Source organism: Plecotus auritus (assembly GCF_963455305.1).
Source record: "Plecotus auritus genome assembly, chromosome: 3".
Lineage (NCBI taxonomy): Eukaryota > Metazoa > Chordata > Mammalia > Chiroptera > Vespertilionidae > Plecotus > Plecotus auritus.
Window position 1 is genome coordinate 158,330,526 of NC_137772.1, and position 14,364 is coordinate 158,344,889.

The 14,364-nt window shown below is 36.8% G+C and overlaps 1 protein-coding gene across 2 annotated transcripts in view; it reads right to left on the reverse strand.

Moving 5' to 3' along the window:
• CCT2 (chaperonin containing TCP1 subunit 2) overlaps window positions 1-14,364 on the reverse strand; it is a 30,313-nt gene that overhangs the window by 13,537 nt on the left and 2,412 nt on the right. Inside the window, exons 3-12 of one of the 2 annotated variants that reach the window (XM_080662865.1) lie at window positions 11,875-12,029; window positions 9,403-9,705; window positions 7,711-7,785; window positions 7,547-7,612; window positions 6,747-6,858; window positions 6,198-6,274; window positions 5,959-6,071; window positions 4,580-4,782; window positions 2,910-3,010; window positions 2,586-2,713 (exon numbers count right to left, since the gene is read on the reverse strand). In XM_080662865.1, the coding sequence (XP_080518991.1) occupies window positions 2,586-2,713; window positions 2,910-3,010; window positions 4,580-4,782; window positions 5,959-6,071; window positions 6,198-6,274; window positions 6,747-6,858; window positions 7,547-7,612; window positions 7,711-7,785; window positions 9,403-9,405 (878 nt within the window). In that variant the 5' untranslated portion in view covers window positions 9,406-9,705; window positions 11,875-12,029. The remainder of the gene's footprint in view (window positions 1-2,585; window positions 2,714-2,909; window positions 3,011-4,579; window positions 4,783-5,958; window positions 6,072-6,197; window positions 6,275-6,746; window positions 6,859-7,546; window positions 7,613-7,710; window positions 7,786-9,402; window positions 9,706-11,874; window positions 12,030-14,364) is intronic. The other variant, XM_080662864.1, reaches the window with a different exon arrangement.

Sequence of the window (14,364 nt, forward strand, 5' to 3'; positions counted from 1 at the left end):
CAATAATTTATAAATTGTAATACATCCATGCTAGTATTAAAAACAGGTGTTCCTTTACACAGTCAAGCCTCAGTTCTTGACCGACTCCCATCTTGAACAATTTGATTCTGGACTAAGTTGTTCAGAGAAAAAATGTGTTAAGTTGTCAAGCCAAACTTCTTGTTGAGGAACCAAACTTTGACCTGACCACCTTTTCAGCATGACAAAAAAGGTCTCAAGCAATAAAGGAGAGAATGCTTTTGATGCTGGGTCAGTCTATGATTAGCACAATTTTAAAACATAAAGAGGCCATCAAGAGTGCTAATGTTGCTACGGGTGCGGAAAAAAACGATGACAGGCAACTGAAGTGGTAGAAAAACTGTTGATTTGGATAGCAGTTAGCCAGTGACAGCATTTCAGAGGCAGCCATATATGAAAAAGTGAAGATGCCTCATACTGACTTCCTGAAACTCCTGGAATGAGTGCAAAAAGTGATTCATGTAAGGCTAGTAGCAGATGCTTAAATTTTTTTAAAAAAGTGATTATTTGCCTTAGCCAGTTTGGCTCGGTGGATAGAGCGTTGGCCTGTGGACTGAAGGGTCCCAGGTTCGAGTCCAGTCAAGGGCACATGCCCGGGTTGTGGGCTCGATCCCCAGCGGGGGGGCGTGCAGGAGGCAGCCAATCAATGATTCTCTCTCATCATTGATGTTTCTATCTCTCTCTTCCTCTTCCTTCCTCTCTGAAATCAATAAAAATATATTTCTAAAAAAGTGATTATTTATATACTAGAGGCCCAGTGCATGAAATTTGTGCCCTGGGGCGGGGGGGTGTCCCTCAGCTTGCAGTACATGAGCTCCCACCACGCTACTGTGCTCACCAGCTGTGAGCCCAGCTTCTGGCTGAGTGGCGCTCCCCCTGTGGGAGCACACTGACCACCAGGGGGCAGCTCCTGCATTGAGCATCTGCTCCCTGGGCGTCAGTGAGCATCATAGCGACCCATTGTTCAGCTGTTCAGTTGATTTGCATGTTAGCCTTTTATTATATAGGATTAAACAATACATTAGACATGTACTATATAAAACAAAGGTTAAAAAGGAATCATTTGGGAGTCTGGAACTAAAGATTAATTCAATTTACATTATTTCTAATGGGAAAAAATTACTCCGTCTTTGAACAAATCACTTTCCAAACAGCCTTCCAGAATGAATTAAGTTTAAGAACTGAGGTTCCACTCTATTGCTATTGGTAGTATCAACTGAAAAGCAATTTAACAGTAATGCAACAAAACCATGTCAATATTCACATGATTTAATTCCACTCCTAAGAATCTACAACAAGAAAATTTGGTATTAAAACATGTAATGAAGATATTTGTAATAATTTTTACATAGAATAACAAAATTTGCCAGAGATCCAATGTCCACTAGAAGAGTGCTTGTATGAATCACAATTTACAAATTATAGAAAGTCTGTAATTTTAGGTAAAAATATATAGATTTCAAAAGTGAGTTACAAATTTACAGCTTATGAAATTAGACTGCCACATATACAGACACACACACAAAAGTTAACTTTTGTAAAGGAAAGACTTTCTGAGTAAGACCCTTGATTGTTACTTCTTTATACTTTCCTGTTTTCCAAAATGAGCATATGTTACTTTTACAACAGGAATAAAAAGAACATATGTTTAAAAGTTTGTAAGTTTTTTTAAAAAAGCCAAATTATAATTAGTATAATACACTGCTAGGCAAAATGTCTTATCAGATTCACAGATTACATAGTTGAGAAACTTACTTTTAAAAAGCCCACAAACATTTAGCCTAAACAATTATTTTTCATTAAACATTATCTCCCAAAGTTAACTGCAGCCATTTCACTGAAATGTGATGTTCCTCTTGGTATTTTCTCCATTCAAAACAATCCATAAAAGCCTTCATTACTGACAATTAAGAATACATGAAAAAGGTTTACATATATTTTTTCATACAAATTAAAAGCCCTGCCCTAGCTGGTTTGGCGCGGTGGATAGAGCGTTGGCCTGCAGACTGAAGGGTCCCAGATTCTACGATTCCAGTCAAGAGTATATGCGCGGGTCGCTGGCTCTATCCCCAGTAGGGGTCGTGCAGGAGTCAGCCAATCAATGATTCTCTCTCATCATTGTTGTTTCTCTCTCTTTCTCCCTCTCCCTTCCTCTCTGAAATCAATAAAAATGTTTTTTAAAAAAAAGTCCTAAAAATTCTTAATATTTTCATCTCTTCATTGTTTTATCTCTATGCTTTTAGCTACTTCAAACTCCCATCATTTAATACAAAACTCTCTCCTCCAAATACATGTATACTATAGCCAAAATTATAGCATATCTGCCAAATCAGAAAATTGTTTTTGTTACTGTTAACATAAAAAGGCTTAGTAAAGTATAATCAGTAAATATCACTAAAATCTTTGTAATGCAAATGCCTTGTGTATAATTATATTTCTATCTGGGGGAAAAAAGCAGTTCCTAAATAAATCATTAATTCCATATAAAGTACTTCCATAAGCCTTTTTAGAAAAAAAAATCCTTCCTTAGATCGTTATAAATATTGTTGGCACAAGAATGCACAGACCTGTTAATAAAGCAATTTATCCCATGCTTAAGAATACGTTCAACTTTCTCCTTCATTTTTTCCTTTTCTGCTTGTTCTATTTCAGCTACCTTTGCTGTAGAATCAACTCTTACACGGGAACCAAATATCTAAGAGGAAAGCAGAAAAATAGCATCACTTTCATTACTCTTCAGAGTCCCATAGCACACATATACATTTTTATGTAAACACACCAAAAAGTGTACATGTGCATATATTCATATATAGTCTAACCTTTATGGTACAATGGATTCCCAGCCTGAGTTTATAGCAGCTAGGAACTAGTTTCAAGAAATGTAAACATACCTTTATTTTGTCTGTATCCATACCAGTATTTGCAATAAGAATTTTAGCATTTTCAATTCGCTTTGGTTGATTTACTCCAATTTTTTTATCCAACAGAAAGCCTATAAGGATAGTAAAATACTTCAAGGTTAATAACACTTACAAAGTTGTCTGCTTTACCAAATTGCTTTCAAAGAATGCATTTAAGTCTAATTTAAGACTTTAATACTTAAACTAAGTCTAAGCTCCTAGACCCTATAAAGCATTCCACACTAGAACATTGATCACAAAAATCAATTTAGTAGGTCATTTAAAAAACACTATATGAAATGGAAAAATTTTAGAGTATGGCACAAGTACTAAGAGTCCTAGTAAACACAGTATTTTGAAACTTTTATCAGATATACAGTATACTACATACACAGGAATGTGGGTTGCAATGTAAAAGTATCAAGTCCACTATTATTAGCTTAAAACGAACACAAAAGAAAACAAGTTGTGAATATTTAGATACACAACATACTGCTAGAAATTACTGAGATACATAAAGAACTGAGGCTGGTGATAAAATGAAAAAGCCACAATGGAGTCTGACAAACCTGTCCCCAATCACACCCCTGCTGCATATAGGCTATGTATGCAACCTTAGGCAACTTATTCAACTTTAGTTACTCATCTGTAAAACGGGAATATAACCAATGGCATAGATTATTAGTTAACAGCATAGGACCCTGTTGATTTAGAACTATCCTAAGAACACGGCCTCTCTCTTCAGGCTTCTTTCAGATGTATATGTAACTTTTATCTTATTAATCCATTATCACCTTGAGTTTTCTGCTCTATTAAGCTGAACCTAATTCTCACTATCATAAGGAATGAGATTTTAAGTAAAATTCCTATTAGAATGCCTGGCACAGAGCAGACATTCAAAGAATGGTAGCTATCTTTGTTTTATCTTTCCCTACCATCAGTCCCTATTAGAAATGATAGAGGCCTTGCACATAAATTAAACCAAGAATATTTTCATAATTATTACTCCCTTTGGTAGATAAAAATAACATGCAGCAATACCTGGAAGCTAAATCACTGGTAAAGCAGAAATTGGAAAGCACAACTTACTCCCTTTTTCCTTCTCTATAAAAGATAATGCCTACTCCACTTTCTACAGGCCAGCTTATGAAGTAAACACAATGGTAAAGGTACTTGGAAAATTCCTACTTTATGAACAAAATACACCAGTATAGGGAAATAGTACTTGCTAAGACTCATTTATCACTCTGAGAACACCAAGAACTATATCCTCAACACCTGCCAACTAAAAAATTATTTGACTTATTAACCCAGACCCTTCCTAAGAACCCATGTAGTCCTGGAAAATGCACCATTTGAAAACAGCTGACTTAGTAAAACTGTAATTTCTCTTTACTAGAGACTGAAAATCTTCCTGGTATAAAGTAAAATCTGGATATTATCGAAGAAATGCTGACATGGTGTGAGATGAAGGACACTGTCAATTTAACGAATGAATTGAAATGACAAAAATGGTTGCAATATAATTTTTGTCCTTAAAACAGGTTTTCTGGCTTTGTACAGTCACTCGTCCTGGACTAGCTAAAGAGGATTCACAGTATTTAGCCTTCAACCTCCCATCAGAGCTTCTTTTCCCCCATTTAACATATATACATACATACCTTCATCTAAATAGGAATCCACCAGACTTCCTCCTAGCTTCTTGATGACATGAATTGCCTCCAGATTACCAGAGCCTTTCAATCTGAGAACAGCTTCTACAGCTAACTTAGTAAAGTGATCTTTGTGATGAGTAAGAAGTTTTGAGGATAACGTTGTTCCTGCAATGTTCATTAAATCTTGGCGGAATTTATCTTCATCAGAACTACAAAACCACCAAACAAAAAAACTCATGACTTTTCTCAAATGAAATGCTTAAGTTGCTTCTTCATTCTTAAATGCTTCTTCAGAGATATCAACCCTAATTTACTTTGCAAAATTTATGCAGATAGATACATGCCTGTCAATTTCATCCCAACCAGTCAGGGCTAACGTGGTAAGAATTAAACCACACCAATAAGCAAGAAATGCAAATTAAAGAACACCATTTTCCCCACTAAACTGGAAAATACTAAAAAAGAAACAGCCACACAAAAGCATACCAAACATGGAAAAACAGGCGCTGTTATACAGGCAGTGGAAATGTAAATAAATTTTTTTCTGGACGATTACTTGTAAATTAAAACACGCACATTTGCCTGGCTGATGTTGCTCAGTGGTTGAACATCGACCCATGAACCAGGTCACAGTTCAACTCCTGGTCAGGACACATGCCCTAGTTTCAGGCTCAATCCCCAGTAGGGGGTGTGAAGGAGACAGTCAATCGATGATTCTCTCTCATCATTGTTTCTATCTCTCTCCCTCACCCCTCCTCTCTGAAGTTATTTAAAAAAAGAACTTATTTAAAAAAAGAAAAAAGAAACAACAACACACATTATCTTTGAACCCAGCAATACTTCTTGGAATATTTTCTTGGTAACAAGTTTGTCACAACATGAAAGTTAACACTGCGTGGGTCAATCAATAACCTCTTATACTGCTAGTGGGTAAATATCCTGGATGGCTATTTGGCAGTATCCATTCAAATTTTTCCAATGCACACACCCAAGCAAACCTTGGTATCCACCCCTAAACTCTAACTACAGATAGGTAAATTATACTGTAGTGATATAATCAAATGCATACCTCGATTAAAAATGTTGTGTAGAATACTGATACCCACAAATCTGGTTGTTATTCAACTGTGCTAAAGAGGCTAATACTAATACCCCTCTACGCAATGCTATTATTTGTTTTACTTATGATTAGGCAAAAAATAAAAACCCAAACTTTAACTTTAGTGGCCATCTCTGGAGGGTAAATGTGGGGTTTTTGGCTTGGGCAGGATGAAGCAGCAGGATCATGTTTGTGTATGCTTTTCTTGTTCTCTAGACTTCGTGCATGGAGCATACTTTGGACAGAATGTCGAATGTTTAAAACAGTAATATTTTGGTATACCAACCCATGATCAACTGCAGAATTCAACAAAGCCTGTCTTGCTGCCTTTGTGGCTTCTCTCCAACCCGCAATGATGGTCTGAGGATGAATCTTTTTTGCAATTAAAGATTCTGCTTCCTATTAATAAACAGTGAAAAATACTTGTCAACAGTAAAAATGTAGGATGTAAGGTCTTATTTCTGACATTCAAAACCACAGAAGCAAAAAAAGTTAATGACATTAAAGTTGCTCAGATAGTCTTACCCTTAGTAATTCTGCTGCTAAAACAGTAACAGAGGTAGTGCCATCACCAACTTCATCATCCTGAACCCGTGACATATCTAGAAAAAAAATTTATTAACTCACTTATATTTGATTCTGCCTTTAAATTACTTCTCTGTAGCTTAGCTAATCCTCCAAAAATACCCACTACCAATCCAAGTCTCACTTAACCATGTCTCCTTACCTGATAAATTCTTTGCAACTTTTCAGTCTGAAATGCAATACTTTTACTATCAATAATGGCACTCCAGAAGCTTTTATTTTAATAATGACAATAATTAGAAAGTGGACAACAGTTCATTGAAAGTAGTTAGTCAACATAGGCTATTTAAAATTTATTTCAAGCCCTGGCCAGGTAACTCAGTTGGTTAGAGCATCATCCCTATAAAGCAAGGCTGCAGGTTCAATCCACGGTCAGTGCACATACAAGGATTAATGCAACAGTAAGTGGAACAACAAATTGATGTTTCTCTAAAACAAATAAAAATTTTGTTCGAAATGTTAACAAATCAGAATCATCTTCAGACTCACCAACTAAAACTTTAGCTGCTGGATTATCAACACCAATGTTTTTTAGAATAGTTGCACCATCATTGGTCACCATAAGAGAGGCTTCTCGTCCACTGCTTAAAAGAATTTTGTCCTAAAAGGAACATATTTGGCTCAAGTTAAGATCTAATTACATCTTGAACACTGCATGGCTCAATCAATACCCTCATATACTGATAATGGGTAAATATCCTGGATGGCTATTTGGCAGTATCGATTCAAATTTTTTCAATGCATACACCCCACAAGCAAACCTTGGTCTCTACCCCTAAAAACACTAGAAGAACAAGGGAGATAGGAACAAGGTTATTTCAGCATTGTAATAGCCAAAACAATGGAAACAAACTATCACTCAATACAATAAAAAATGTAAACTATAAACTAATCAACATGCCAAATACCATTTGACACTTAAAGAGGCAGAATTTTAACAAAACAAGCTGCAGAAAAACTACATATAAATAATACCTACGATAAAACAAAGTATTACCTTGCAAGTCTAAAAAATACACATAAGATACACATATATTTACATAAATGAACAAAAATACTGGGAAGATTTACATCCTAGTGGTAATAGCGGTTGGGATGGGGGGGTAGGAACGAATGGGATTTCAGCCATATGACTACTGTTTTGATTTTTAGTAAAAAGAATATATCCATGTCTTACCTGTATAATTAAGAGTTAAAGTTGAAAGATTAAAAAATGTTATTTACTATGTATATTTCCACTAAGGGCTCTAAAACAATATCAAAACATAAAAATTCCCTGTTTTTCTCACCATGCCTTTGGGTCCCAAAGTGCTCTTTACCAAGTCTCCAATAGCAATGGCACCAATAAAGGAAGACTGGAATAAAGATCAAAGAGATGGTAAAAATCAAGTCTAGTCTTAAAATTGTAAAAGTACAACTGTATCTTTAAATGAATGAGGAAAACAAGGTTTACCAGACGAGCTGTCTCTGCTCTCTCTTCATCAGCGCCAGCCTTGAAGATGTTGACAGGTGCAAGAGAAAGGGACGCCTAAAAAGAAAAATCAAAAATCAGTTTGAATACAAATATTCATTTTAAATATTTTTAATTTCATCTTTTATATTTCAACTAGTGGCCCAGTGCACGAATTTGTGCACATTAAAAGGAAATTAGAAGAAATGTTTAAATATTGCTCTTCGCCCTTTCTCTATAAGAGTCAATCAAAGTCACAATCAACAATGACAGATCAAAACACCTGTGCGATTGGCGCCAGCAAGAGCTTTATATGTATCAAGCATGCGCAAATCAAGTTACCCTTTCATTGATATAGAATAAACTTGCTTAATTAGACCTGCTTTCTGATTTAGCTAAACTTTTTCCAGCCCAGGGAAGCACCCCAACTTCTCTTTCAGGTAATTGTCAGCAACACAGCAGTAAATATCAACATGAAGCAGATTATTATTGTAGATCACGCAGGGAGAACAACAGGTAAAATATTTAACTGCAGCAGTGTTTGACTACATTCTGTGCAGTGAGAAAACCTGAAGCCATTTTCAAGGTCCACCATTTCTTCTTTTCAGTCAGGCCAAGTTTCTAAGCTTTCTAAATCTCCCTTTTCTGGCTAATGAAAAGAAAATAGGATTCCACTGAGTCTCCTATCTACCTACTCCAGGACTTCTGTGAGGATCAAATGTGATGAGGCACAAGAAAACGCTTCACAGACATTGGGTTAAAGTGTGAAATGTTTCCACCTGGCTAAAGTGTTCCTGGGCGGAAGAAACTGCAAGGAGGCTAGTTGGTAGGGAGAGGAAGCCTGGCATTGCTACATGATGTCATTACCTGGAAGAAGGGAAGGGCACTTAGCATATTAGCCTTTTATATAGAGAGTTGACATTCAGTATTATTTTACATTAGTTTCAAGTCTCCAGCATAGTGGTTAGACATTTATATAATTTAGAAAGTGATCCCTGGGTTAAGTCTAGTACCCACCCGAAAGCCAATATTTAATACATAAACTTAGATGTCTTCCATTAGACTTACAAGTAGGTAGACAAGAAAAAATTAATTTACAAGATTGTACTTTTTCAAACAAATGGAAGTTCTCCATCATCCAGGCAGTCACTTATTAAAGGGGGAGGCGAGAGGGACTTCTAAACGCTACATAAGGAAGGCGACCTTTTATTTTGGATGCACAAATGCTCCAGTAATAAAAATCACACACTAAAGAGACGGTGTGTGATTTCAAAAACAGCAAGACTGAAGATGATTTTAAACTAAGAATAAATCAGGCATGGTTGTAGGCCGCTAACGGGCCAAGCGCCGGGCGAGGAGGGACCGCTCCCTCCCCGCTGCTCCGGCTCCGCCCGAGGAAGGCGGGGCCAGTCTAGCCGCCCCGGCACTAGAAATTTCTCCGCTGGAGGTGCGCCCCCGGCCTCGGAGTTCTGGGGCTGTGGAGAGGCCGTGTCAGAGCAGGCCGCTGGCCGGGAGGCCCGCCCCAGCCGCTAGCCCCCACGGAAGGGGCACAGGCCACATGCCACAGCCCGCACCATGCGCGGCGGTTCCGGGGCACAGAAACAGGGAGCCGACGGCGCAGGAAGGATAAGAGGGGCAGTGGGGCAGAAGGACACGGCGGGAATGGCAGGGCAGGGCCAGTGGGGCCAGGCTCACCATGGTTCCGAAGAGGCGGCCACTCACGGTACTCCCTCACAACTCGCGGCCGGGATCCGAGGGGTAGAGGAGCCGGATGTGACGCCACACGCTCTGCCGCAGGGGGCGGAGCCTCTGACGGCGTGCCGCTCCAGCTGCGCGCCCCTCGCGGCGGAAGGGAAGGGAGCGGGGACGTAAACCTGCTCTTCACAGTGGGGGGCGGGGCCCCGGCTCCGCCCCGCCCCCTGCGGCTCCACCGGCTCGCGAAGAGGAAGGGGCGGGTCTGACACTGTTGGGGGGCGGGCGGATTGGCAGTAGAAGCGCCTAGAACAAGAGACAGACGCTGCGCCCCAGGGTTTGCCATAGTAACAGAGTTTCTGCTGGCAAGTTTTTCTTAAATTTAATATTTAAAAATTTGACTTAAAGTACCACGTGGAGAGGCCGTTTCATATAATATGTATAATATTTATACATATTAAAGTGTTATACACTAATAATGAACAACCTAATTCACCAACCTCATCACTTCCTCTTTGTTTTGGGGGGTTCCTTACCATAAAATACCTAAGATTGTTATTGCTATTTTAACTTTACTGAGTATTAGAGAGGAAGACTTACGTTCCTTTTATTGAATTTTAAAGCGCTGTTTTCAACTGGACGTTGACTGTCCAGGACAAGGCTTTCTGAACTCTGACGGAGACATTTATCTTTGCCCTGCTGGCTTATTCAGGAGGCTTTGCATTTCACTCGTCCCCCTTTCCCCACTACTAGAGATGACTGACATATACTCGCAATAATGTCTTGGTAGAAATCAAGATCAATCCCAAACATTTCAGTTCATCAAAAAGTTTTCTACTTTCTCTAAATTGGCCCTTTAAAAAAAAATCGTTTTCTGTCACCTACTGATACTTTTCCCTTTGATTAACTAAACAATTAGCAAGCTCTTGGATTTTTGGCATTCGTTATCATTTTCCATTTTTAATTTATTCTACCGGGTTAGTTTACACCAGGGATTGACAAACTATGGGGAGCCAAATCCCTCCTGCCTACCACCTGTTTTTGTGTGACGAGAGTAAAGAATAATTTTTACATTTTTAAATGGATGAAAAAAATTATTTCGTGATACATTAAAATTATGAAACATATTTCGGTGTCCATACTTGGTTAGAACACAAGCGTACACATTCATTTTTTATACTGTGCAATGCAATGGTTATACAATGGCAGAGCTGAGTAATTGTGACTGTATAATATAACCCATAAAGACTAATGTATTTATGGTCTTATCCTTTATAGAAAAAGTTTGCTGACCCTGGCTTACACTATTCCCAAGGCCTATCATGAAGAGGGCTGTTGAGACTGGATATCAATTGGTTCCACTTATTTATGCATTCATTGGTTGATTCTTGTATGTGCCCTGACCAGGCATCAAACCCAAAATCTTGGTGTATCCGGACAACACTCATTACTAGCATATGACCTAGTTCATGCTCATTCATTAAATAAAAACATGTGAATAGCTATTGTCTTCTAAGGAACTCAAAGAAAAAATACATAAATAATCCAAAGTTCTTAACTTCTGAGAACAAATACCTACACTTCCCAAGATTTGGTTTCTGCCACATCTTTACTAATTATGTGTTCCGTGGTGTCTGGCACATAGTAAGCACCCAATCGTTTGTGGACTTGTCTTTCCCCTCATTGTTTAAATGATTTCCATCTTGAGTGTATCCAAACGGGCTTTGCAGTGTCACTCAGTAACTAAAAACAGGTTTGGAGACCCAGAGCTGAGAACTACTAGTTTGGATGACCACACATTTAAAACAGTGAGTCTGTCAAATACTTAAAATTTCATTTCACTTTAATGAAACATAAACCTTAACCCATTATATGTTCACTTTGAAATGGAGGCCGTGATATGAGACAAAGAAATAAAACCTCTTATCATAGTTTCAAGAAATGTGTGAAAAATACAGTAAAACTATAAATAGGTATCCAAGCTTTTATTGGGGCTTTATTGCAATCTACTTTCATCAGTAAGAGGAAAGTATCCATAAGAACTCCAACCAGATTTCATTCAACAAAGCAGTTTTTCATGAATGCTTAAGGTCAGTGTATAGTCAGTCAGCTCAGTTTCCAATATCAACTTGAGTAACTCATCATGGAAATTTAGGCCAGAATGACAACAGTAAGCCATCACAAGATCCTAAATCCTCTAAGATTAAACCATATTTTACATATAACTTTGGGACAGTATACTAATACTCTACAATAAGTAAAGATTTAAAAAAATATATTTTAAAAATGTGTTGTTTAGCCCTTGTTGAACTAAATTCAATTATTAGCATATTCTTTTAAGTACTCCAGTTACTAAAGGTTTGATTGTACTTCAAGAACTCTGACTTTTCCAAAGATTAAAAATTAGTTCTTATTTGTTATGACAAAAATTAAGCTTAAAAGCACATTCACACTTGTCCTTAAAAGCATGCTTACATCATAAGAGATAACTTTTCATGCCTGGAGACATGGTTCATATGGCAAAAACTAGAGGGTAATTCTCCCATCTCCACATCCTCCAAAAAGCCACACTCGGCCTCAGTGTAAAAGTTATATTTTATTGCCATGCTACAAAATGTATGAAGTTGGCACTGATAGGGAGAAACAGAGAACAAAGGGTGGGGAGGAAGAGAGGGCAAAAGATGATGTTACATATACAACAAGGTTTTAATCAACAGTGGTAAATTTTGCCAATATTAAAAATGCAAAGCAAATTTAAAATGCTGTTATGAAACAGCATTAAAATACAATTTATGCATAGTACAGTATCACTTATGTCTTTTATTAGAGAAATGTGGAATGTTTATAAAAGAAATTAACCATAGGGGGTAAAATTCATATTTCATATACAATTTGGCAATGGTAGTCCCACTGTTAAACAATTTTATATAAAAGAAAAAAATTAAAAATCTAATAAGCTACCTTTATACAAAGTTGCTATATTTATGCCTTTATGTAGGAAAAAAACATTTATAATGCAAATTAGGACATACAATAATCTTACAGTATTATACAATGTAATGAAAATAAAAACATAACACAAAATTTGTCCTTTATAAAATGTATATTTTGCATTTACTAATGCAAATGTGGCACACCGGTGACTACTGTACTATTAATAACCAGTCCATCATAGAATTGCAATCATAATGATGCTACAAAAGAATTGTGTTATACCCCCAAAAACTGAGAAAGTAGGAATGGGGAATAGGGATATAAAGAACAGGAAAGATAGATATGGTGCTGGTTTGGGCAGAGTATATTGTGGTATGTAATAAAATAGTTGTTCATTTTTCAAGCCAAAAACATTTTGTATACATTCTGGAATTTCGTACCAATGCCTTTATTCAAATTTGGCAAACATCAGGGAAAAGGTAATTAGTACCATATACCTCACATATCAGAAATATGAATGAGATGCCAATACATCAGTTACTTCTGAATGTTGTCTCTGATGGTATGTCTATTTCAAAGATAAATATATGTATATGTATACATATACATATATATTTACACATACTACACATTGCACAAAACACTTGGGCATTGGGGGTTAGGAATAGCACAGGGGGAAGTGGGAAGTACTTTTTAGCTTGTTAAAACTTTTACCTTGAGGCAAAAATATGGTGGCACATTATTGAGAAATTATGAAAACATAAGGCCCCTGTCCCATTTTTAATAGAACATTATTGAGGTACATTTTTATATGTTGTGCCACAGATTTCTTTGGGGGCGGGGGTGATAAACACTAGCTTGACTTATAACATTGAACTGTGGAGTTAACATAATAACTATAAAAACAAAGATTGCTTGGCAAATTTTCTTAAGTCCCAAATGTGATCTATTCTGGATATACTGGGAAGTGAAAAGTTTTTTGCTGAATCTTCTAAAGTGCATATCTCATCACTCCACAGCAGCAGTAAATAAAAGAACTATTTGCCAGTCTTCCTGGAGGGAGAGAAGGCACCATAATTTCATTTTTAAAGAAAGATGAAACTGGGAAGTAAAACGCACTAAGAAAAAACACAGTCAATATCCATATCTGTTTCCAACCCTGGTCTGGGATAAAAGCTGTTATGATCTATAATGATAAAAGAGGATTCTATTTAGGAAAATATATGAATAATTATTATATTTCCAAAACTGAAAAGTAGGATCACATAGTCTAGCAACATAACAGAATATCTAAAATTAGGTCTGTCTCAGAAAATCTGAAACATATGGCCACAATTATATCCCAATAAAATATCTCATTCTAAAATGCACCTAGTAATAGGTACATTCTTCCAGGATAGAGCTTAATGCCCATTACCAGACTACTGCAAAGGAAAAGGAGTGTTCTACATTACTTTTTATTAAATAGGAACACAGGTGATTTCCAGAGACGACTAGAAAATAACACCAGTTTTATGTGTACATCTTCCTAATACTCATAGTACCTAAAATCAAATTCTTAGCAGACAAATTGGTCCCATTTTCATTTTTAAAGCACACAGTATTAAAGCATAAACTGCAATGATTACATTGGAGTTACCTAAAAAATATAAAAACTAATTAGAATCTGGAAGGGAAAATGAAAAGGATGAGAAAAAGAAAATAAAGTATCCAACCTCCAAAATGAATAAATAGGTCAGCCCTTCCATTTGGAGGTTAATGTTCTGTCTCGACTGCTTATTTCAGAGAAAACCATGTGTACTAATTGCATCACAATTCTTATTCCACATTACAAAAATCACATAAATTTGGCACGATTAGCAAACTACTCAGAAGAAAACATAAATGCAACAATATATTAAAAATGGAAACTGCACACCTATACCACTGCTCTCTTTTTAGAGAACAGTGAACACTTTAGTAAGCACCAAGTTCACAGAAAAAAAGAGAAGAAATTCTGCTATGCACATAAACCAATGGCACTGAAAATAA